The sequence below is a fragment of the Salvelinus alpinus genome, chromosome 2 (genome assembly GCF_045679555.1).
Source record: "Salvelinus alpinus chromosome 2, SLU_Salpinus.1, whole genome shotgun sequence".
Taxonomy (NCBI): domain Eukaryota; kingdom Metazoa; phylum Chordata; class Actinopteri; order Salmoniformes; family Salmonidae; genus Salvelinus; species Salvelinus alpinus.
The window spans coordinates 108,010,944-108,037,764 of NC_092087.1; the positions used below are offsets into that span (position 1 = coordinate 108,010,944).

General features: G+C 41.0%; 2 protein-coding genes and 1 pseudogene across 2 annotated transcripts in view; 2 read left to right on the forward strand and 1 right to left on the reverse strand.

Annotated features, from left to right (window-relative positions):
- Positions 1-5,326, reverse strand: part of LOC139548793 (zinc finger protein ZFP2-like) — a 110,533-nt gene extending 105,207 nt beyond the window's left edge. Inside the window, exon 1 of the mRNA XM_071358648.1 lies at positions 4,698-5,326. Coding sequence (XP_071214749.1) covers positions 4,698-4,872 — 175 coding nt within the window. The 5' untranslated portion in view covers positions 4,873-5,326. The remainder of the gene's footprint in view (positions 1-4,697) is intronic.
- LOC139548080 (zinc finger protein ZFP2-like) overlaps positions 1-26,821 on the forward strand; it is a 301,764-nt gene that overhangs the window by 150,495 nt on the left and 124,448 nt on the right. The gene's annotated exons all lie outside the window — the stretch shown is intronic.
- Positions 10,991-26,821, forward strand: part of LOC139552166 (zinc finger protein 239-like) — a 46,318-nt pseudogene continuing 30,487 nt past the window's right edge.

The following is a 26,821-nucleotide window of genomic DNA, read 5'->3' on the forward strand; positions in this document are numbered from 1 at the left end:
AAAGGTACGGTGGGATTCAAAATGGTCAGTGACCTGTTTGTTGACTTGGCTTTTGAAGACTTTAGAAAGGCAGGGCAGGATGGATATAGGTATGTAACAGTTTGGGTCTAGAGTTTCACCCCCTTTGAAGAGGGGGATGACGGCAGATAAGAGAGGTTGCATCTCTGGAGGCACTAGTTATGCTAGGTGAGGTCACCGCATGTGTGGGAGGTGGGACAAAAGAGTTCTCTGAGGCATGTTGAGTGGGACTAGGGGTTCCGCAGTAAAATAAAACAATGATAACTACCCTAAACAACAGTATACAAGGCATATTGACATTAGAGACATAATGCGAGGCATGAAGCAATCACAGGTGTTGATTGGGAGAGCTAGCTAAGACAACAACGGGTAAGACAACAAATAATCAGCTAAGACAACAACAACACGTAAAATGGCAATGAATGGGCAGAGAGGGTCAGTTAACTACACACAGGGCCTGAGTTCAAGGCTGGGGCCGACAGATAAACAAAATGGAGTACCGTGATTAATGAACAGTCCAGCAGGCATCAGCTATGTAGAAAAGTGATCATAGGGTCCAGTGAACAGCAATATATGAACTAGGGAAGCCTTTAGGTAGTCATTACTATGCTAGCCGGGAGATGCGCCTGGCTCGAGGCTAACTGGTGCTAGCGTCGGGACAAGGGCATTAGCCACTATAGCCACTCCAGTGCGTCCGGTGCAAAGGTCCAGAGCTTACGGCAGGAATCCGGTGATGTAGTGGCTTCTAGTCGTGTTAGTGAAGAGTCTGGGGAGACATCAGCTGTGTAGCTGAGTGATCATAGGGTCCACTTTGCAGACCAGGAGATGGGCCTGGCTCAAGGTTAGCTTCGGGGCTAGGCCACTCGGTAGCAGCTAGCTAGCTGCGATTATCCGGTGTAATGGTCCAGAGCTTACGGCAGGAATACGGTGATGTAGTGGAGAAAAACAGTCCGATATGCTCAGGGTTGATATCGCGCTGTGCAGACTGGCAGGTGTTATCCAGGCTAAAAGCGGCTGGTGTCTGAGCTAAAATGGTAAAGGACACTAGCAGTGGCTAACAATGACTAAATAACTAGTAGCTAATTAGCTGGTTATTTTCTGATGGCTAGTTGCTGATGGAGGTTCTAGCTATTAGGTCTAAAAAAAATAGCAGATCCGTATCACATTGGGTGAGGCGGGTTGCCGGAAGGTATATTTAATTTAAACATGGAAAAATATTTAAATATATTGCAATATATACAAAAAATTACACAAAAAAACATTTACAACAGCAAACAGGTCATACTGCTACGCCATCTTGGATTGCAAGATGACTCAGCTAAAAAACATTGGATATAGCAAACTCTGAAATGATTTAGTGTTTCTGTGCCCATGAAAACTGTTTCCCCAGCGTAACATAAGGAGCCACTAAATGATAAGTGGGTCGAGTGCATTTCAGAATACAAAAAAAAACTGTCCCACAGCAAGATCCCTTATTTAAGTTGAAGTTCATCATATGACAAGCGTAACGTTATGACCATAACTACTGTTCCCTGAAGGAGGGAAACTAGGTACAACATACTATTAAATTCACGCCTAGCTCGGGTTTATTCCTTAAATTTAATACCGCTCTTCACCGACCCAGGAAGGAGTGGGGCCAAACAGGTGTTGTACCTCGTTTCCCTCCTTCAGGGAACAGTAATTATAGTGTTAGGTTCTAATTTTTCAGAGTAAACAACTCACGGACACTAGAGAAGCTGAACCAGGTTTAATTCTCCCCAAAGGGTCGTTACTCACGGACACTAGAGAAGCTTAACCAAGTTTAACTCTTCCCAAAGGGTCGTTACTCACGGACACTAGAGAAGCTTAACCAGGTTTAATTCTTCCCAAAGGGTCGTTACTCACGGACACTAGAGAAGCTGAACCAGGTTTAACTCTCCCCAAAGGGTCGTTACTCACGGACACTAGAGAAGCTGAACCAGGTTTAATTCTTCCCAAAGGGTCGTTACTCACGGACACTAGAGAAGCTGAACTAGGTTTAATTCTTCCCAAAGGGTCGTTACTCACGGACACTAGAGAAGCTGAACCAGGTTTAACTCTCCCCAAAGGGTCGTTACTCACGGACACTAGAGAAGCTGAACCAGGTTTAATTCTCCCCAAAGGGTCGTTACTCACGGACACTAGAGAAGCTGAACCAGGTTTAATTCTTCCCAAAGGGTCGTTACTCACGGACACTAGAGAAGCTGAACCAGGTTTAATTCTTCCCAAAGGGTCGTTACTCACGGACACTAGAGAAGCTGAACCAGGTTTAATTCTCCCCAAAGGGTCGTTACAGCCGTAGTTCAGACAACAACATGTTCTCACCATCACAAGTATATACACCCCACTTTGGACACTCCTCCTTCTCTCCAATCCTTACATCTTCTGGGTCGACAGGAAGATGGTAACAGGATACTAAACCCGTATTACTCCCTTCAGGGGATCTGACCTGACCTCAACACCTTCCTTCGCCTAATCCACAGTGTCCATCCGCTTCCCCTAAAGCAATCCTGTGATCTCCTCCGTCCACCCAGCACATTCCACAGCCACTCTGTCTTTCTACAGATCTCACTCCTTTATATACTCTGTGTCTGATCTATCATGTCTTTAATATCTCAATGTAGTTTAGAATCCAACAGTCATAAAGTTACATTCCCTTCGTCGGTCAACTTCGGTACAACATACTGTGGGAAAAGACAATCATTCCCCATGCCGACGCAAACGGATACTAAATTAAACGGCCCCTGGCAGACCACCCAGACCTCATTGTCTTTTGTTTGAAACACTCCTGTCAATGTTGAGTAAGGACGCACACCTAACTACGCATATAGAAGTAGGACTAGTCTACCTGGCCTGTGTGCAAATGTAGGCCTATAAATGTGCCCATTTGAGGATGTCTGATAGTATTTCTCATTGTCTTAACGCACCACCACTAATGAGTTGTGGAGCTTCTCAAATTAATTTTTTTCTTCACCTCAAACAGCAAGTAAACTAAGTCTAATCAAAATCAATTGCGTACGACAATAGTTCCTCAAAGTATTTTTTTGTAAAATATTTCCACTCGGCATGAAAGGAAAAAATGTAATTCTCTGATCCAGTGGAAATGTCATAAAATACCTGATTACTTCTTATCTTTTGCACAAATAGCCGACAGCTGTGTCTGTCCCGAACTCACTGGCGCGGGAAACTCTGAGGGCCCAGAATATTTTATACAATGTCGCAAGCTTGCTATCACAAGTTTCGGGCCAACCCAGTTGATAGTTGATACAATGTTTCAAGTTTGTTGTAGACAGGCCATGAGCAGCCAATGTGATTTCTAGGATATTTATTTTTATCAGGATATTTTCTACCTGCAGGCTGCAATGTTTTTATTTGTTATGTAGGCATTTTTTTTACATAGTTGGCAATGGCAATAAAGGTTACTTTTAGATTTGTATAATTTTCATTTAGATTTAGATAGAAAGTAGATTAATCACAGACAATGATTTTCAGATACTATTATAAATTAAATGAAACTGTTCCACAAAAATGTGCATATGAAAATCATAACTGGCACGCAGATCGGTAGAAATGGTCAGATACATTGTCACTCTAAATGGAAACATTTGACGACCGCTGGTGTAGTCAATTACTGAAAACTTCAGGAGCATAACGACAGTATTTACAAAGTCCAGCAACAGCGGAAGGGAAGAGTTTTTCTCGGTTATATTGATGACTGGCTCCCTTCGAGTAACTTGTGTAACTGTAATTATTTAATCAAACAGCATGCTTAAAGCATCAGACAACTTAAAGCAACAACTTTGAGAAGGGTTTAAAACAAAGGTTTCAAACCAATTCATGAATGTAATTGCATCTAGGTATGTCTTGCCTTCAAAGTAAGGGCATGAAAAAAATTTGCTGAATATTATACAATGACTTATCAACAGCTCTAATAATTTGACCCCCACAGGAAATCTACACTGGTAATTCTAGAATATACTATATTGCCTAGAAACCAGGTTAAACTATAAATATGACATCATGGATGAATTCTATAATATACTATATAGCCTAGAAACCTGGTTAAACTACCATTATGACATCATGGATGAATTCTAGAATATACTATATAGCCTAGAATTCTGTTTAAAACAATAATTTTGACCTCATGGGTGGCCAGTCTTTGTATTCATAGTGTAGTGAATTCAGGGGATAGCCTGAAGGTTGCTACAACGGCTTTCTCTATGAATTTGAGAGTGGTTACATTTCTCCAACCCCCATCCCTCAGCTGTTTACCAAACCAAGTTTCTGAGCAGCCATTTTGTTGCGGTTTTTAAAAAATCATTCCACCACTGTTTTGGTAATAAGAGAAATGTAACTACTTTCAAATTCATAGAGAGACCATCCATGATATCAACATTATAGTTTTAACCATGTTGAGGCGATACAGTGTTGGTTTACATTGTTTCTAAACATTGGAGTAAAGAAAAGCTTATTTGGTGTCCTGATGGGGTAAACAGTTGAACTAAGCTCATGAGGCATGTGTTATATTCTTCAAGAATCAATGGCTATATATAAATAATTTAAAAGTCCAAAAATGGATGTAGCAATTGCATATTTCCCCTTTAACGCCACACATCAGTTCAACAACTGCTGAGTTTGGTATTTAAGACAGTACTTACTCGTATTAATCAGGACGCTGTTTCTCAAAACCATCTTACGGCTAATTTCATCGTTGGATGCCTTAAGATGCGTTTGGGAAACCGGCCTCAGACATCCAGTTTCCTCCTCGTTTTCCTTTTTCGATGTGACAGTCATCTCCCCTTCCTCCTCTTTCACTCCAAATATCCGCATCATCCCCTTTCTCTTCCTCTTCTTTTACTGTAACACCCTCTACTTCTTGTTTTACTGTGACATCCTCCTCTTCCTTCTCCTCTTTCACTAGAAAGATCAGAGCTTCTTTCTCCGTCCTGCAGATATTATCTTTAGCAGGAGAAGAGTAGTTTAGTGACCGCATGGTCGGGGATGTTTGCTAGCTAGGCTAATGCTAACTTAATCAGCCCGCCAGCTGACTAATAACAACAACACCGTAATTATGAAATTAAATCGGATAACTAACTAGACGACAGAAGTGGTTTTAAAACACAGTGGCTAATAAAAAACGAAAGCGTCTAAAGAGCTTTATTGGTTCGTCTATTTTGTCTAGCAAGCTCCCGAGGTGGCTGACGAACTGTTGCTGCTGCTGAAAGAAGCGTTCCGTCCACTAGATTATACGTCACACCAACAGCGTCGCCTTAAATTCCCACACCGCCAACTGCTGACTGGATTGGGAAGTTGAGTAAAATGTATATTTAATTTTCAGACAAAAAGTTAAGGGGTAGGAATCATAGACGTCGCTAGTCCTAAAATATGAATTACCTCCCCCTAAATAAATCAATATCAGTCAATATATATTTTCTGTGATTTCTTATTTTCGTCAACCGTTCCATCGCATCTTAAACTTCTTAGCGGCCGGCACTAGGACCGGGGGAGGCTGCTGCTGCGCTAGTGACTGTTAGACTTTCTTCAGCAAAGATATAGTAGAACTGAACTGAATCAAAGATGGTGGACAGAAATACTAGGCGAGAGGGGTACGCCTACACAGAACTGAACTAGAGCAAAGATGGCGGACAGAAATACTAGGAGATAGGGGTACGCCTACACAGAACTGAATCAAAGATGGCGAACAGAAATACTAGAAGAGAGGGGTACCTCTATGTAGCAGTGTGATGTTGTTCCCCTAGATTACGCACCAAATTGCACACAAGGACCAATTCAAATAGGCCAGGTCAAGAGGGGATGTTAATAATTTGATAATAATAATAATAATTCAGTGTAGTTTTTTTATTTAATTAAAGCTGCATAGCTAATGTTTTTATTTGGTGTACAAACACTTTTTCATACCAATATTGTACATACATGTGATTGTAAAAGTTTTGTATATTTTGGTTTGGCCCATCGCGGGTTATCTGTATTCCCATACCCCTTTATCGTTCTCTTTTGCTTGACCTTCGGCTAGCAAGGTATGTTGTCCTTGGCTCCGAAACTGTTTAATATACAACCGTCATAAGGTTATACAATGTACTGTTTTGCAACCATAAGTTTGTTATAGTGTGGACAGTGTAGGAATTTATGTTAACAAGTTTCACATAGCTCACTGACTGGGGTATCTGTTGTAACTTGTGAGTACTTGTGACAGTGGTTGAGTGAGTGTCCATGTGCTCGCGCAGGTGCCGGAGAGCTGTGACTGCGCCAAGGGTAACATGTGTGTTGTCTCTTCGTGTGCAGGTATGTCTTTTATTTTGTCAGAATTATGTTCTGTATAGTTTTACTTGTATGGTGTGCTGTTGTGCAGCGAGGGTGTGCACGCAGCACCTGTTAATTCCTTTTGGCGCTCTTTTGTCTGACCCTCGGCTAGCAAGGTGCCCGAGAGCTGTGACTGCGCCAAGGGTAACATGTGTGTTGTCTCTTCGTGTGCAGGGCAAATAAAAAGATTTCAACGAGCAGACCATCAGTTGTGGCAGCGTCCTAATTAAAAATACACAACGCAGAATGAACCACGCTACACTAGCTCCAACAGTGCAGTAATATCTAACTAAATGCTTGTGTTCCTAGCTCCAACAGTGCAGTAGTATCTAACTAAATGCTTGTGTTCCTAGCTCCAACAGTACAGTAATATCTAACTCAATGCTTGTGTTCCTAGCTCCAACAGTACAGTAATATCTAACTAAATGCTTGTGTTCCTAGCTCCAACAGTAATATCTAACTAAATGCTTGTGTTTCTAGATCCAACTGTGCAGTAATATCTAACTAAAGGCTTGTGTTCCTAGCTCCAACAGTGCAGTAGTATCTAACTAAATGCTTGTGTTTCTAGCTCCAACAGTGCAGTAATATCTAACTAAATGCTTGTGTTTCTAGCTCCAACAGTACAGTAATACCTAACTAAATGCTTGTGTTCCTAGCTCCAACAGCGCAGTAATATCTAACTAAATGCTTGTGTTTCTAGCTCCAACAGTGCAGTAATATCTAACAATTTCACAACAAATACCTAATACACACAAATCTAAGTAATGGAATAAGAATATATCAAATCAAATGTATTTATAAATCCCTTCTTACATCAACTGATATCTCAAAGTGCTGTACAGAAACCCAGACTAAAACCCCGAACAGCAAGCAATGCAGGTGTAGAAGCACGGTGGCTTGGAAAAACTCCCTAGAAAGTCCAAAACCTAGGAAGAAACCAGGCTATGAGGGGTGGCCAGTCCTTTTCTGGCTGTGCCGGGTGGAGATGATAACAGAACATGACCAAGATATTCATAAATGACCAGCATGGTCAAATAATAATAATCACAGTAGTTGTCGAGGGTGCAACAGGTCAGCACCTCAGCAGTAAATGCTCCTGCTGTCTCTAGAGAGTTGAAAACGCAGGTCTGGGACAGGTAGCATGTCCGGTGAACAGGTCAGGTTTCCATAGCCGCAGGCAGAACAGTTGAAACTGGAGCAGCAGCAAGGCCAGGGGACAGCAAGGAGTCATCATGCCAGGTAGTCCTGAGGCATGGTCCTAGGGCTCAGGTACTCCGAGAGAGAGAGAGAAAGAAAGAGAGAATTAGAGAGAGCATACTTAAATTCACACAGGACACCGGATAAGACAGTAGAAATAGTCCAGATATAACAAACTGACCCTAGCCCCCCGACACAAACTACTGCAGCATAAATACTAGAGGCTGAGACAGGAGGGTTCAGGAGACACTGTGGCCCCATCCGATGATACCCCCAGACAGGGCCAAACAGGCAGGATATAACCCCACCCACTTTGCCAAAGCACAGTCCCCACACCACTAGAGGGATTTCTTCAACCACCAACTTACCATCCTGAGACAAGGCGCCAACCCAGACAGGAAGACCACGTCAGTGACTCAACCCACTCAAGTGACGCACCCCTCCTAGGGACGGCATGGAAGAGCACCAGTAAGCCAGTGACTCGATATATATAAATATATGGACACGCAATATCAGAGCGGCAAAGACAGATACAGTAGAATAGGATAGAATACAGCATTTACATATGAGATAAGTAATACATAGACTAAGATACAGTAGAATAGGATAGAATACAGTATATACATATGAGATGAGTAATACATAGACTAAGATACAGTAGAATATGATAGAATACAGTATATACATATGAGATGAGTAATACATAGACTAAGATACAGTAGAATAGGATAGAATACAGTATATACATACGAGATGAGTAATACATAGACTAAGATACAGTAGAATAGGATAGAATACAGTATATACATACGAGATGAGTAATACATAGACTAAGATACAGTAGAATAGGATAGAATACAGTATATACATACGAGATGAGTAATACATAGACTAAGATACAGTAGAATAGGATAGAATACAGTATATACATACAAGATGAGTAATACATAGACTAAGATACAGTAGAATAGGATAGAATACAGTATATACATATGAGATGAATAATACACAAACTAAGATACAGTAGTATAGGATAGAATACAGTATATACATATGAGATGAGTAATACATAGACTAAGATACAGTAGAATAGGATAGAATACAGTATATACATATGAGATGAGTAATACATAGACTAAGATACAGTAGGATAGAATACAGTATATACATATGAGATGAGTAATACATAGACTAAGATACAGTAGAATAGGATAGAATACAGTATATACATATGAGATGAGTAATGCCAGATATGTAAACATGCAGGAGATCCACGAAGGAAAGACAGTGATGGTGGTCAGTGACGTTGTTGCAAATGGAGGGTAAAATGGTAAAACGTTTGAATTCATTTTGTCCCGACATGGTCACTTTGCCTACTGTTTATTGCCACGTTGGGATGCAACCTTTGTTGTCATTTAAAAAATTGTTTTAATCATTTGCCATCTCATCGCTGCAGCTCCCCAATGTGGATCTTGTCTCATCGCTGCAACTCCCCAATGGGCTCAGGAGGCGAAGGTCGAGTCATGCGTCCTCTGAAACATGACCCGTCAAACCGCGCTTCTTAACACCCGCCCGCTTAACCCGGAAGCCAGCTGCACCAATGTGTAGGAGGAAACACCGGGCGACGCTTGGCCAATTGTGTGCCGCCCTATGGAACTCCCGATCACGGCAGGTTGTGGTACAGCCCGGGATCGAACCCGGGTTACGCTTCTAGTGACGCCTCTAGCACTGCCATGCAGTACCTTAGACCGCTGCACCACTCGGGTCTATAGTGACACCTCTAACACTGTGATCTAGTACCTTAGACTGCTGCACCACTCTGGTCTATAGTGACACCTCTAACACTGTGATCTAGTACCTTAGACCGCTGCACCACTCAGGTCTATAGTGACACCTCTAACACTGCGATACAGTACCTTAGACTGCTGCACCACTCTGGTCTATAGTGACGCCTCTAACACTGTGATCTAGTACCTTAGACTGCTGCACCACTCGGGTCTATAGTGACACCTCTAACACTGTGATCTAGTACCTTAGACTGCTGCACCACTCGGGTCTATAGTGACACCTCTAACACTGTGATGCAGTACCTTAGACTGCTGCACCACTCGGGTCTATAGTGAAACCTCTAGCACTGTGATCTAGTACCTTAGACTGCTGCACCACTCGGGTCTATAGTGACACCTCTAACACTGTGATCTAGTACCTTAGACTGCTGCACCACTCGGGTCTATAGTGAAACCTCTAGCACTGTGATCTAGTACCTTAGACTGCTGCACCACTCGGGTCTATAGTGACACCTCTAACACTGTGATCTAGTACCTTAGACTGCTGCACCACTCGGGTCTATAGTGACACCTCTAACACTGTGATCTAGTACCTTAGACTGCTAAACCACTCGGGTCTATAGTGACACCTCTAACACTGTGATCTTAGAACCTTTTTTCAACCAATTCTGATGGTTGTTAAAAGTGGGATTTTGACAATATTACCGTTATATCAACACACTCAACACTCCCAACTGTCATTTTTTATTGTTTATTTATTTATTTATTATTTTAATTTTAAAATATTGTTACACCATGTAGGAGCAGTATGGACCTAGTCTGTTCATTATATACATCTATATGATGTATTGTTACACCATGTAGGAGCAGTATAGACCTAGTCTGTTCATTATATACATCTACATGTATTGTTACACCATGTAGGAGCAGTATAGACCTAGTCTGTTCATTATATACATCTACATTATGTATTGTTACACCATGTAGGAGCAGTATAGACCTAGTCTGTTCATTATATACATCTACATTATGTATTGTTACACCATGTAGGAGCAGTATAGACCTAGTCTGTTCATTATATACATCTACATGATGTATTGTTACACCATGTAGGAGCAGTATGGACCTACAGTAGCTAGCTGCTAATTTAGATGTAGAATAACTTAATGAAACTGCCTTAAATATGCTGTGGTAAAAAAAAAATATTCGCACTAATCAATCAACACATTCCTGTCTTTGTATGTCTCAATATAATAGTATTATTTAATTATATCCATTTAAAATAATCTTTGTCTGAAAATAAAATATGATCCTCAACTGCGTTTCCCCTCCAGTCAACAGACGGCGATGTGCGTCTTTCAGGCGACGCTGCCAGCGTGACGTATAATCTAGTGGACGGTTCTTCATAAACAGCTCGTCAACCACCTCGGTAGCTTGCTAGCCAACATAGCCGAAAGATTCAAGCTATTTATACGCTTTCGGTGTATATTAGCTACTGTGTGTTAGACACACTTCTGTCGTATCTACTTGTTAACCTATTTAATATAATATTACGTTATTTTGTATTAGTCAGCTATAGTAGCTGGCTGGTTAAGTTAGCACTAGCCTAGTCGCTAATGATAGCTAGCTAGCTAACATCCCTCAACATGAGCTCACTAAACTTCTCCCCTCTCGTTAAAGAAGAGGCGGTCTGCTGGACGGAGAAAGAAGCTCTGGGGCTGAACCTTGTCGTGAAAGAGGAGAAGGAAGAAGAGGATGTCACAGTAAAACAAGAAGTAGAAGATGAGGCTGTTACAGTGAAAGAAGAAGAGAAAGACGTTTTAGTGAAAGAAGAGGGAGACACGTTAAGAGTGAAAGAGGAGGAAGATGTTACAGTAAAAGAAGAGGAGGAAGAGAAAGAGGAGGATGCAGTTTTTGGAGTGAAGAAGGAAAGGGAGATTACTGTCACATTGAAAGATGAAGAGGTGGAGATAGGAGATCTGATTAACACCAGTAAGTACCGCCTTAAATGTGTTTTTAACTTTGGATATTCGGAGTTGGCTCGTCAATACCTCTTCAACGGAGGGCCCAGGATGATGACTGATATGTCTAGAATCAGACGACGTAGAGAGCAAGCTACCCCTTGTTTTCTCCGTTCCGTTTCCAAAAAGTGACTTAACATATATATTTGAGAAGGGTCTATCTGCTGACCGCAGACTGGGGGGCACGGCATGTAGTGATGTTTTACTACACACCGTGCCCCCCAATAGTGCCATGTGAGAGTTGGGTTGGCTACACCAAATATTATGGATATACTGACAAGATGTCTCTCCGCCCTGACAAGGCGAGTCATTGTCCACAAAGCTTCACTGCGGGTTGTCTAGCTCCCGCCTATCCTTTCTTTGGATTGGTGGATTCATCTTATTATTGTAATCTATTGTTTATATTCTAGGGTTGTTGTCTTCAACCTCCTGTATTCAATGGAGAGAGATGCTAAGCTACTAGCATGAATATGCATAGCGATCTGGAGACAACTCCTATAGTGTTTTTATTAAAGTTGTCCGTATGTCACGTGTCCACATAACAACTTAAGCATTACGAGACTGTAACCTACTGGCATGACCTAGAGAGATACAACCTACTGTAACCTACTGGCATGACCTAGAGAGACACAACCTACTGTAGCCTACTGGCATGACCTAGAGAGTTACAACCTACTGTAGCCTACTGGCATGACCTAGAGAGTTACAACCTACTGTAGCCTACTGGCATGACCTAGAGAGTTACAACCTACTGTAACCTACTGGCATGACCTAGAGAGTTACAACCTACTGTAGCCTACTGACATGACCTAGAGAGTTACAACCTACTGTAATCTACTGGCATGACCTAGAGAGTTACAACCTACTGTAACCTACTGGCATGACCTAGAGAGATACAACCTACTGTAGCCTACTGGCATGACCTAGAGAGTTACAACCTACTGTAGCCTACTGGCATGACCTAGAGAGATACAACCTACTGTAGCCTACTGGCATGACCTAGAGAGATACAACCTACTGTAACCTACTGGCATGACCTAGAGAGATACAACCTACTGTAACCTACTGGCATGACCTAGAGAGTTACAACCTACTGTAGCCTACTGGCATGACCTAGAGAGTTACAACCTACTGTAACCTACTGGCATGACCTAGAGAGATACAACCTACTGTAACCTACTGGCATGACCTAGAGAGTTACAACCTACTGTAGCCTACTGGCATGACCTAGAGAGTTACAACCTACTGTAGCCTACTGGCATGACCTAGAGATATACAACCTACTGTAGCCTACTGGCATGACCTAGAGAGTTACAACCTACTGTAATCTACTGGCATGACCTAGAGAGTTACAACCTACTGTGGCCTACTGGCATGACCTAGAGAGTTACAACCTACTGTAACCTACTGGCATGACCTAGAGAGTTACAACCTACTGTAAACTACTGGCATGACCTAGAGAGTTACAACCTACTGTAATCTACTGGCATGACCTAAAGAGTTACAACCTACTGTAGCCTACTGGCATGACCTAGAGAGTTACAACCTACTGTAGCCTACTGGCATGACCAAGAGAGTTACAACCTACTGTAATCTACTGGCATGACCTAGAGAGTTACAACCTACTGTGGCCTACTGGCATGACCTAGAGAGTTACAACCTACTGTAACCTACTGGCATGACCTAGAGAGTTACAACCTACTGTAAACTACTGGCATGACCTAGAGAGTTACAACCTACTGTAATCTACTGGCATGACCTAAAGAGTTACAACCTACTGTAGCCTACTGGCATGACCTAGAGAGTTACAACCTACTGTAGCCTACTGGCATGACCAAGAGAGTTACAACCTACTGTAGCCTACTGGCATGACCTAGAGAGTTACAACCTACTGTAACCTACTGGCATGACCTAGAGAGATACAACCTACTGTAGCCTACTGGCATGACCTAGAGAGTTACAACCTACTGTAACCTACTGGCATGACCTAGAGAGATACAACCTACTGTAACCTACTGGCATGACCTAGTGAGTTACAACCTACTGTAGCCTACTGGCATGACCTAGAGAGTTACAACCTACTGTAGCCTACTGGCATGACCTAGAGATATACAACCTACTGTAGCCTACTGGCATGACCTAGAGAGTTACAACCTACTGTAATCTACTGGCATGACCTAGAGAGATACAACCTACTGTAGCCTACTGGTATGACCTAGAGAGTTACAACCTACTGTAACCTACTGGCATGACCTAGAGAGTTACAACCTACTGTAATCTACTGGCATGACCTAAAGAGTTACAACCTACTGTAGCCTACTGGCATGACCTAGAGAGATACAACCTACTGTAATCTCCTGGCATGACCTAGAGAGTTACAACCTACTGTAGCCTACTAGCATGACCTAGAGAGATACAACCTACTTTAGCCTACTGGCATGACCTAGAGAGTTACAACCTACTGTGGCCTACTGGCATGACCTAGAGAGATACAACCTACTGTAACCTACTGGCATGACCTAGAGAGATACAACCTACTGTAACCTACTGGCATGACCTAGAGAGATACAACCTACTGTAGCCTACTGGCATGACCTAGAGAGATACAACCTACTGTAGCCTACTGGCATGACCGAGAGTTACAACCTACTGTAACCTACTGACCTAGAGAGCTAAAGTTATAAAATTCCTGGATTTTAAATGAATATTTTCCAGTAATAATGATAATTTGTATCTTCCTATTCACATTTGGAATCCCTCTCCTTTGTCGTCCTCTCTACACCAATAACAGACAACTACTGTGGGACTCCCAATCACGGCCGGATGTAATACAGCCTGGATTCGAACCAGGGACTGTAGTGACACCTCTTGCACTGAGATGCAGTGGCTTAGACCGCTGCATCCGTGTGTGTGTTAACTATTAGAATGCTGTACTAGAATGCTTAAAAGGCCTCTAAAATTTTAAATACCGGTTATCGGTATCGTTTTTTGGAGCAAGGAAAATATTAGATATCGGTATTAGCCAAAAATGTAATATCGGTGCATCCCTTTATTCTAAAATGTTTCACAATACCCCATAATGACATCACAATACCCCATAATGACATCACAATACACCATAATGACATCACAATACCCCATAATGCCAAAGCAAAAACAGGTTTAGGTTTTTTGCAAATGTATTGAAACTATTCCCCAGGATAACTAGTCTCAGAGTAATGTACGATCCCAGGATAACTAGTCTCAGAGTAATGTAAGAACCCAGGATAACTAGTCTCAGAGTAATGTAAGATCCCAGGATAACTAGTCTCAGAGTAATGTAAGATCCCAGGATAACTAGTCTCAGAGTAATGTAAGATCCCAGGATAACTAGTCTCAGAGTCATGTAAGATCCCAGGATAACTAGTCTCAGAGTCATGTAAGATCCCAGGATAACTAGTCTCAGAGTAATGTAAGATCCCAGGATAACTAGTCTCAGAGTCATGTAAGATCCCTGGATAACTAGTCTCAGAGTAATGTAAGATCCCAGGATAACTAGTCTCAGAGTAATGTAAGATCCCAGGATAACTAGTCTCAGAGTCATGTAAGATCCCAGGATAACTAGTCTCAGAGTAATGTAAGATCCCAGGATAACTAGTCTCAGAGTAATGTAAGATCCCAGGATAACTAGTCTCAGAGTAATGTAAGATCCCAGGATAACTAGTCTCAGAGTAATGTAAGATCCCAGGATAACTAGTCTCAGAGTCATGTAAGATCCCAGGATAACTAGTCTCAGAGTAATGTACGATCCCAGGATAACTAGTCTCAGAGTAATGTAAGAACCCAGGATAACTAGTCTCAGAGTCATGTAAGATCCCAGGATAACTAGTCTCAGAGTCATGTAAGATGCTTGGTCATCCCCAAAGCCAAAAACCTACTTTGGCCACCTTTCCTTCCAGTTCTCTGCTGCCAATGACTGGATCGAATTGCAAAAATCGCTGAAGTTGGAGACATATATCTCCCTCACTAACTTTAAGCATCAGCTATCTGAGCAGCTTACCGATCGTTGCAGCTGTACACAGCTAAATTGTAATTACTTTGCTACTACGGCCTATTTATTGCCTTATTGCCTTTATTGCCTCTGTACTCCATTTGCACACACTGTATTGTTCATGACGTCCTCCAGTGATTTTTAACTTAACACTGTATATAGATTTTTCTATTGTGTTATTGACTGTACTTTTGTTTATCCCACATGTTATTCCATGTGTAATTCTGTTGTTTTTGTCGCACTGCTTTGCTTTATCTTGGCCAGGTCGCAGTTGTAAATGAGAACTTGTTCTCAACTGGCCTACCTGGTTAAATAAAGTTGAAAAAGAAAAAATTGAGGAATTGTTCATGACGTCCTCCAGTGATTTGAACTTTTCCTGTTGAAAAGTGATATATAAATACAGTAAAGTATTAACACACTAAAGGGAAACAAATAAATGTTTTGAGCAAAATAGTGTTTTTTTAGACAACTGCAAACTAGAAGGAGTGAGTGATGTCATAGTAAGGCCTTCAAGGAGTTGGCTTGATGGGAAGTCGTGATGTCATCCAATAGGAGACTGATCTTCATGTGAATATTCATTATTCTTTTTAAAATCCTTCCTGTTCTGTCAAGTTGGTTGTTGATCATGCTACAAAGCAATTTTAAGTCTTTCCATAGATTTTAAAGACGATTTAAGTCCAAACTGTAACTAGGCCACTCAGGAACATTCAATGTCATCTTGGTAAGCTCCTCCAGTGTAGATTTGGCCTTGTGGTTTAGGTTATTGTCCTGTTAGTACAGTTTTTTGTATTCAGATCTCTGAAATGCACTCTACCTACGTAACATTTAGTTTCCTTATATTACGCTGGGAAAACAGTTTTCATGGGCACAGAAATTCCAAATCAAATCATTTGAGTTTGCAGAAATTCAAGGGTTCTAACCGAGAGTCACCTTAACTTTATTGACAACACCCAAGTGGATACTGTCATTAACGCAGTTCTTCAATAATTACACATCATTCTTAATACTGTAGCTGTTTAGTTAGTCACATGTTCAACGATCATCAGCTGATCCAGGAAATCATTTTCTGAATGACAGTCACATGACAAACATCACGACATGCAACAACAACCAAAGTGCTTCTTCATTCATTACTCTGGTAAAGACAGTTATGCCGTGCTCCACGTTGGATCCAACATCCCTAACAAATTGATGTTTATAATGTTATTGTCTGCTTGATTTACTGTAGGGTCTCGTTAGTCTGTCTGGACACAGAGATACTTAGCTCATAATGTGTAGAGAACTGTTCCTTGATGGATAGGCTATTGTATAACACACAGAGCTATTTTCCAATATTTGTTGTTAGGTGAAGTTATGGATCCTACAGTAGGTCTATGTTATTGTTATGTGAAGTTATGGGTCCTACAGTAGGTCTATGTTGTTGTTAGGTGAAGTTATGGATCCTACAGTAGATCTATGTTGTTGTTAGGTGAAGTTATGGGTCCTACAGTAGGTCTATGTTATTGTTAGGTGAAGTTATGGGGCCTACAGTAGGTCTATGTTATTGTTAGGTGAAGTTATGGGTCCTACAGTAGGTCTATGTTGTTGTTAGGTGAAGTTAGGGGTCCTACAGTAGGTCTATGTTATTGTTAGGTGAAGTTATGGGTCCTACAGTAGGTCTATGATATTATTAGGTGAAGTTATGGGTCCTACAGTAGGTCTATGTTATTGTTATGGGTCCTACAGTAGGTCTGTTATTGTTATGGGTCCTACAGTAGGTCTATGTTGTTGTTATGGGTCCTACAGTAGGTCTATGTTATTGTTATGGGTCCTACAGTAGGTCTATGTTATTCTTAGGTGAAGTTATGGGTCCTACAGTAGGTCTATGTTGTTGTTAGGTGAAGTTATGGGTCCTACAGTAGGTCTATGTTATTGTTAGGTGAAGTTATGGGTCCTACAGTAGGTCTATGTTATTGTTAGGTGAAGTTATGGGTCCTACAGTAGGTCTATGTTATAGTTATGGGTCCTACAGTAGTTCTATGTTATTGTTAGGTGAAGGGTGCTACAGTAGGTCTATGTTGTTGTTAGGTGAAGTTATGGGTTCTACAGTAGGTCTATGTTGTTGTTAGGTGAAGTTATGGGTTCTACAGTAGGTCTATGTTAGGTGAAGTTATGGGTTCTACAGTAGGTCTATGTTATTGTTAGGTAATGTTTTGGGTCCTACAGTAGGTCTATGTTGTTGTTAGGTGAAGTTATGGGTCCTACAGTAGGTCTATGTTGTTGTTAGGTAATGTTTTGGGTCCTACAGTAGGTCTATGTTGTTGTTAGGTGAAGTTATGGGTCCTACAGTAGGTCTGTGTTGTTGTTAGGTGAAGTTATGGGTCCTACAGTAGGTCTATGTTATTGTTAGGTGAAGTTATGGGTCCTACAGTAGGTCTATGTTGTTGTTAGGTGAAGTTATGGGTCCTACAGTAGGTCTATGTTGTTGTTAGGTGAAGTTATGGGTCCTACAGTAGGTCTGTTATAGTTATGGGTCCTACAGTAGGTCTATGTTGTTGTTATGTGAAGTTATGGGTCCTACAGTAGGTCTATGTTGTTGTTATGGGTCCTATGGTACACTATGTATGTCATGCAAGAACAACCAAAGTGCTTCTTCGTTCATTACAGGTATATTTGTTGTTAGGTGAAGTTATGGGCCAATTTGGCAAACAGTGTACAAACCCTCATTGTCAGGCTGATGGAAAAGCTAGACAAAGAGCATTTTACTGGTTGAAGTGTTTTTTAAATACAAAGCGGTTGATTTGCGATGATGACACACACATTATATTAAGCAGGACATTCAAACGATCCTTACAATTATAATCCAAAGTAGTGTGAAATGCACTCATAAGCAACCTGGACATGGAGGTTACTCCCCTGAGTTTTCCCCTATTCACATTCAGAATACATTGTGAAAAACTAAAATCTTTGCTCACCATTTTTGCTCCAGGCAGATATACTACATCAATAACTAGTGGTTTCCTCATTAGCAGATATACTACATCCATAACTAGCAGTTTCCTCATTACCAGATATACTACATCCATAACTAGTGGTTTCCTCATTAGCAGATATACTACATCCATAACTAGTGGTTTCCTCATTACCAGATATACTACATCTATAACTAGCGGTTTCCACATTACCAGATATACTACATCCATAACTAGCGGTTTCCTCATTACCAGATATACTACATCCATAACTAGTGGTTTCCTCATTACCAGATATACTACATCCATAGCTAGTGGTTTCCTCATTACCAGATATACTACATCCATAACTAGTGGTTTCCTCATTACCAGATATACTACATCCATAACTAGTGGTTTCCTCATTAGCAGATATACTACATCCATAACTAGTGGTTTCCTCATTACCAGATATACTACATCTATAACTAGCGGTTTCCACATTACCAGATATACTACATCCATAACTAGCGGTTTCCTCATTACCAGATATACTACATCCATAACTAGTGGTTTCCTCATTACCAGATATACTACATCCATAACTAGCGGTTTCCTCATTACCAGATATACTACATCCATAACTAGTGGTTTCCTCATTACCAGATATACTACATCCATAACTAGTGGTTTCCTCATTACCAGATATACTACATCCATAACTAGTGGTTTCCTCATTACCAGATATACTACAGCCATAACTAGTGGTTTCCTCATTACCAGATATACTACATCCATAACTAGCGGTTTCCTCATTACCAGATATACTACATCCATAACTAGCGGTTTCCTCATTACCAGATATACTACATCCATAAATAGTGGTGTCCTCATTACCAGATATACTACATCCATAAATAGTGGTGTCCTCATTACCAGATATACTACATCCATAACTAGTGGTTTCCTCATTACCAGATATACTACATCCATAACTAGTGGTTTCCTCATTACCAGATATACTACATCCATAACTAGTGGTTTCCTCATTACCAGATATACTACATCCATAACTAGTGGTTTCCTCATTACCAGATATACTACATCCATAACTAGTGGTTTCCTCATTACCAGATATACTACATCCATAACTAGTGGTTTCCTCATTACCAGATATACTACATCCATAACTAGTGGTGTCCTCATTACCAGATATACTACATCCATAACTAGTGGTTTCCTCATTACCAGATATACTACATCCATAACTAGTGGTTTCTTCATTACCAGATATACTACATCCATAACTAGCGGTTTCCTCATTAGCAGGGAGGAGTTTCTACAACCAAATTGCATTTACATCGCCCTCGTGCCGCAATTGTATTAAACACAGAAAGGGGCCTATATTGTGAGAGCAAAAGTCGTCTGGCACACTGCTTAGAGTTTCAACAACATGAATAACTTATTTCAAGTCTACACGCTTAGATGTTACTACTAATGTGAAAACAAGGCAAATATGACTGTTCTTGCTCGGTTCAGAGACCAAATGTCAAATAATCATTACATTCATTACAGACGTACTGAATTGTATGTGCGGCATCATGGCTACGCTGTTGGCATCAGCTTCTCCAGTGGATTTCCAATGTTGTGGGCCTTTGGCCATCTGTCTTGACTTGTGTTGTTTACACCACGGAGAGGGGTGCTGGGACTGATCGTCGATCCGCTGGGGAGCCTCAACAACCTCGTGATGCTGGCGAGGCAGAGAGAGAGTTGCTCTTCCCAGATCCAGAACACGTCAAGAGAAACACCAGCGGAGATCCACAGGGAAGAAATCTCATTGCTGCTTCTGACTGTGGGAAGAGATTCACCTCCACATCATCCATTAGAATTCATCAGAGAATCCAGCACAGGAGAGGAGCCTTGTAGCTGCTATCGATGTGGGAGGGGCTCTACTAGATCTGTCTCTCTGACTTTACACCAGAGAACACACACCAGGAGAGAGACCTTGTAGCTGTGGTGGATGTGGGAAGAGCTGCTACTACATCTAGCAATCTGACAGTGCACCAGAAAATACACACAGGAGAGAAACCTTATAGCTGTGATCAATGTGGGAAGAGTTTTACTAGATCTGTCTCTCTGACTTTACACCAGAGAACACACACCAGGAGGGAAACCTCATAGCTGTGGTATCAATGTGGGAAGAGTTTTACTACATCTAGCAATCTGACTAAACACCAGAGAACACACACAGGAGAGAAATCTTATAGCTGTGATCAATGTGGGAAGAGTTTTACTACATCTGGCTATCTGACGTTACACCAGAGAACACACACAGGAGAGAAACCTTATAGCTGTGATCAATGTGGGAAGAGTTTTACTATATCTGGCTCTGTGCCTTCTACGCCAGAGAACACACACAGGAGAGAAACCTTATAGCTGTGATCAATGTGGGAAGAGTTTTTGTCAATCTGGCCATCTGACAGTGCACCAGAGAGAACACACAGGAGAGAAAACCTTATAGCTGTGATCAATGTGGGAAGAGTTTAACTCACTTCTGGCTCTCTGACAGTGCACCAGAAAATACACACAGGAGAGAAACCTTATAGCTGTGATCAATGTGGGAAGAGTTTTACTAGATCTGTCTTCTCTGACTAGTTACACCAGAGAACACACACAGGAGAGAAATCTTATATCTGTGATCAATGTGGGAAGAGTTTTACTACATCTAGCAATCTGACCAGTCTTGTACACCAGAGAATACACACAGGAGAGAAACCTTATAGCTGTGATCAATGTGGAAAGAGTTTTGTGTTTCAATCTATCTCTCTGACAGTGCACAAGAGAACCCACACAGGAGATTAACCGTTCTAGCTGTGATGGATGTGGGAAGGGCTTTGTTCTTGATGTCGCTATCTGACAGTGCACAAGAGAACACACAGAGGAGAGCCAATGTATAGCTGTGACCAGAGATAATCTGATAAAAGATCTCTGACTAATCATCAGAAAATAAATGAAGCAGTTGTTTCATGATATCAATGAAATGATGTGACAATGTAGAATGTTTTAACATTGTAGTAGGAGTATTTTATTATGTCACAATGTAGAATGTTTTAACGTTGTAGTAGGAGTATTTTTATGATGTCACAATGTAGAACCCTAAATGTTTGTCCCCTGTTCTACTGATTTCAACATGATATGGATATTGGCCTCAGGGGGAAAATCCAGGCTCTGAATTGAAATAGTATTATTTATGAGATTTAGTAAGTACACATTTTATTTCGCCAGATTCCGTGTGGTTTTTGAGCTGTTAGTTTTAACAGGACGTGCAACCTCATCTCCCTCCTGTCGCACAAATGATTTTCACGTCAATGGATATCGATTAGTGACGACAGAATTCAGTGTTGCGTTCCTTTGTTTAGCGACCCCTACATTTAAATGCACTCCAACATCACTGCACAACCTGAGTTCCCCTCTAATTGATATCAGATGATCTATTGCTACTTGTCAAAACAGTGTTTCTGGTGCTTGTGCAGTTTACAAGGAGTTTGTTTAAAATAAATACAAGAAATATGATTATTGTGGCAGATGTTTGTGTAAATGGCACATGTTATGTTTAGGTTTTCAATTTATCCCAAACTGTTTCTGCATATTGGCTATTGATTTGGACACGTTAAAACTGTGTTTTGACATTGAGGCTGTATCCCACCTAGCACAATGTAATTGGAAGATGTTGAAAATAAGACTATGCAATCAACAACAACAAAAAATATGTACTTTTTATTATACCATGCCTTACCATTAAGTGAATTATTGACAATACATGTTGTCAAAGGGGTGTACACTTGGTTTTGGTGGTTCATGCTATACAATTCATGTAACTTTTCAGTAATCATTAATATATTTATGCAATCAGCTGACAATTTTCGGGTTGTGATTATATTGACATTGTTGCCCTTCTTTTCAAGAATAGCAGGGTTCATTCTCAGATGTGCCAACCCAAATGTACTAAGCAGCATGGTAGGCATTGGAGACTGGGCCCCGATCCAACAACATGCCTATCTAGTGAACCCTGAAAGAGGGAGAAGCTCTGCAGTGAGGTGGAAAGTTACTACGGATATTGCAGGAGTTTCCTCTTGAAATCAGACATGTCCGTGTTAAGGACAACTTGGTTGCTGATTGTTCCAAGGGTGGGCAGTCATAGTTTTGCGTTCAGCCATTGCGTTGCCATGGATCAGCAATTTCTTTTTGACTGCACGGTTTTCCGATATTGGAGATGAGTTTTGTTTGGGCTCGTTCCAAGGGGACGAGAGTTCTAGAAGCTATTGAGTTTTAGGAAGACGACAGTTCTCTAGAAGCTATTGAGTTTTAGGATTCTATAGAATGAAAAAGGAGAAAAAAAGAATACGATTGTATATTATTATTTAGAAATACATGTTTTTTCTTTGTTTTTAATTGTTGACAGCCAGTTGAGCACCAGTGTTTATATTGTAGAAGGTGAAGCATTGTAGTTGATTATAATGTGAAATGGAAGTTGTTTTCTGTTGGTGGTGAGCAAACTTGTCCAAACAAGAATGATAGGTTTTATTTGTTGTCTTAAGGGGAAAGGTGTTCGCAGGCTTTCGTTTTTCCATTTATGTTTTGAGGTTGGACTTTAGCACGTATAGCTCGTTAGCACGTATAGCTCGTTAGCACGTATAGCTCGTTAACATGTATAGCTCGTTAGCACGTAGGGCGCACTGATTGGTGACACCTCGTTAGTCAGTATGTGTAACACCAGTTCTTTTGTTTGCCTCTTCTTGGGCAGATTTAGTGGGTCTCATGGTGGGTGTCTTTTATGTCCCAGTTGTTGTTACTAGTCAATTTTCAGTGGACACTGAGAGCAAAACTGCAACATTATGTTATAATACTTTCTATTGCACTCAAATGGTTGTTTTATGCAACAGAATAGAGGGTTCTTAGAACTATTGTGTCTGTGTGTTCTACTGAGGATGGGGTGCAGGGGTGCAGCCCGACACCGGTACACTTATGACAACATCCAGCTCAAAGTGCAGGGCGCGAAATTCAAAAGATATTTTTTTTTAAATATTTAACTTTCACACATTAACAAGTCCAAGACACCAGATGAAAGGTGCACATCTTGTGAATCAAGCCAACATGTCCGATTTTTAAAATGTTTTACAGGGAAGACACAATATGTAAATCTATTAGCTAACCAGGCTAGCAAAAGACACCACTTTTCTTACTCCATCAGTTCTTTACTCCATCAGTAGCTATCACAAATTCGGCCAAATAAAGATAAAAATAGCCACTAACCAAGAAACAACCTCATCAGATGACAATCTGATAACATATTTATTGTATAGCATATGTTTTTTTCAGAACATTTGCATATTTCAGGTATAATTCATGGTTTACATCTCAGCTACAATCAGAAATTGCACCGAGAGCAGCCACAATGTTTACCAGAGCACCTCAACGTCAAATACCTAATTACTCATCATAAAACATTTCTGAAAAATGTGGCTAATGTGTACAGCAATTGATGAGACAGGCATCTTGTGATTCTAGACAATGTTTCCGATCTATTAAATGTTTTACAGCGCAAACAAAATGTAGCGTGATATTAGCATAGTAGCAATAGACAGAAAAACTTGGGGGCCCACGACCAGTCAACATGCACGACAGATATATGAAATAACATCATAAATTGGCTCTTACTTTTGCTGATCTTTCATCAGAATGTTGAACAAGGTGTCCTCTGTCCAGATGAGTCGTTGTTTGGATTCAGAATGGCAAATTTCCCTCTTCACTTAGCATTGGCACTAGCCGAGTGGCACAAATATCTCCGACGTAAACACAGTCAGAGGACGGAACACGGCAAAACTCCCGAAAAAATTTCAATAATCTGATTAAACTATACTGAAAAAACATACATTGACGATGATATGTTCACATGTATCAAAAAAATTCCGAGCCGGGGAGTAGTCTGCGTCTATTACGGCAGCAAAACAGAAGGCAATCGCACTTCCTTGTCGCGCGTTTCAGAGAACCGGAAGTGGACGGTCACGTCAAAGAAATAGCTTTTATTCCACCCCTGACCAAGATGAACACAAAATTTCTTCTCTCACATCCTCTTGAGACCAAGAGGAAGGCGTATGGAGTGTAAGTAGACTCCTAAGTGTCATGACCATATATAGGCATCAAGTTGAACAGAACACATATTTCTGACATTTCACTTCCTGGTCAGGGAAAGTGCTGCCAAAGGAATTCTGTTTCACTCAGAGAAATAATTCCAACGGTTTTAAGAAACTAGAGAGTGTTTTCTATCCAATATTAATAATAATATCCATATTGTACGAGCAAGAATTGAGCAGGAGGCCGTTTGAAATGGGCACGATTTCACTGGCTACTCAACACTTTCCCTTGCAGCCAGAAGAAGTTAATCTTCACTTGGTGACCGCTCGTGACGACCTGGGTAAATGGTGCACGAGGGATCCTTCTAACTTGGGATCTCAGGGAGACCACACTTCGGGAACGGAGCAGATGGACTCACCTTTGATCTGAGAGGCAGTGAGCCGAGTCGATACAAAATCTCAAACCTTGTTTGTTTTTTTAAAGAGGTGAGGGAAACACGCAAAGTGTAGTAGTTAGAAAATCCTCGTAGGCTCTGAGTGTGTATTCCTGTGTGAGGCGGGCACCTTGGAGGTGTAAACAGGGCCCAGTCAGGAGGCTCTGAGTGTGTATTCCTGTATTTTTCCAGTATGGGAGGAGTTGCTAGATTTATTGAATAAACCTTTTTCCCATAAAGTTCTAGTGAACCAAGGTGGCTGACTAGCTGTTGATGTTGAAGAAGCGTCCCGTCCACTAGATTATACGTCACAGTGTGTGGCAGAATCACCTGAAAGACTGCGCGGCGCCATCAGCTGACTGGAGTTGGTATCGCAGTTGAGGAAATTCTTTTCAGACAAAAAGCTAAAAAGCGACTGCATCTAAAAACCAACGACTCACTTTGAAAACGGGCGATGTGGCATCAGAAACATTTATTATAGTGTAAAAATGTACTACAAAGTGTAGCTAAATAGAATAACTTTGGTCATACCCAGTCAGCATGTGACGTCCAAGGACGTTGAATTCTGGGCGATGTCCGGTCTTGTCTGCTGTGGTCCTCATCCTCCGCCCGGGACATAGTCATCCCAAGATCGGGCTGTGTATAAATATGTAAATGTCTCTCGGACAAGGTGACTTTCATCAATATACACTCTAAAAAGTAAATGTTCCCTGGGGTATCCTTTAGGGGTTCTTCTAATTGAAACTGTGGGGGAACCCCTAAAAGTTATTTGAAGAACCTCTTATCATGGTTCCTCAAAGAACCTTTTGGGGTTAATTTTTTTTTAACTCCCTGTCCACCCTCCCTGCATTATAAAAACATATTTGAATAATAATATTGACAGTATTGATTTAAATAATTCATTGTTTATTTAGTGGCACCACAAATGTGAATTAATATTTACAAAACAATTTACCAAACAAATCACATTACAAAATTGCAACATTTCTGCTTGCATGTCAGACCAGTAATAAATAATACATTTGCTTTGTATAGTGCGTTGCGTGACATTAAAAAAATATAAAATAATGATGTACAATAAAAACAACATACATTAAAAATGAATCATACGTAAACTAACAATATTGTAGACTTGATGCTAAATACAGATTTTTCAGCTTTAGTGTGTACATCGTATCCACTTAGTTATGTTAGGAAGTTTTCCCATCTTTATGACCGGCCCTGGTAACTTCACCCCAACTTCTCTTCTCCCCAGGGGACACACAGTAACTTAACAGCAGCATACGTGTTTTTGCTTGACATTTTGGGGAAGTTCACGGGAAAATAGAAAATACAGCCGTGGCCAGAGCCCCATGACCCATGGGGGCTGTCCTCGAAAGGGCGTGGATGTTCTCCCCATCGAAGAGCCAGAGGGATTTCACTCTTCTTATCATGGTGAAATGGATTTCCGCCGATGTGCAGTAAAGGAGTGAAGAGCGGGGAAATCTGTGTCAACAAAAGTAAGAAAAGATTAATACACATACAATTAACGAAGAACATAACAAATGTTCGGCCTGTAGCATGTTTATATAAGCATGCACACCTATGTTTAATGAAGAAACAGATGATTGCGTGCATAGGCATACCTTGTCACGGACATGGGAGAGGCCACTCGGGTCCTCATTGAAGAGGTTGGGCAAGAGCAGGATCTGGCTGCTGTGGGTCTCCAGTCCTAGTAGGAGCATAAAGCAATTATCTTACTACACTTGCTAATTGTATTACAAAAAACATTAGAGAAAGGGAAGGAATAAGAGCAAATACCTCTTCTGTATTGTCCTTCAGGGACTGTCAAAATAGCAGGATGATGTCCTCACCCCTGCCTCGGCTCTCTGCCTCGGATAGTCCTTGAATTATCTTTTTGTCTATGTCGACTTCCATGGGTCTCGATT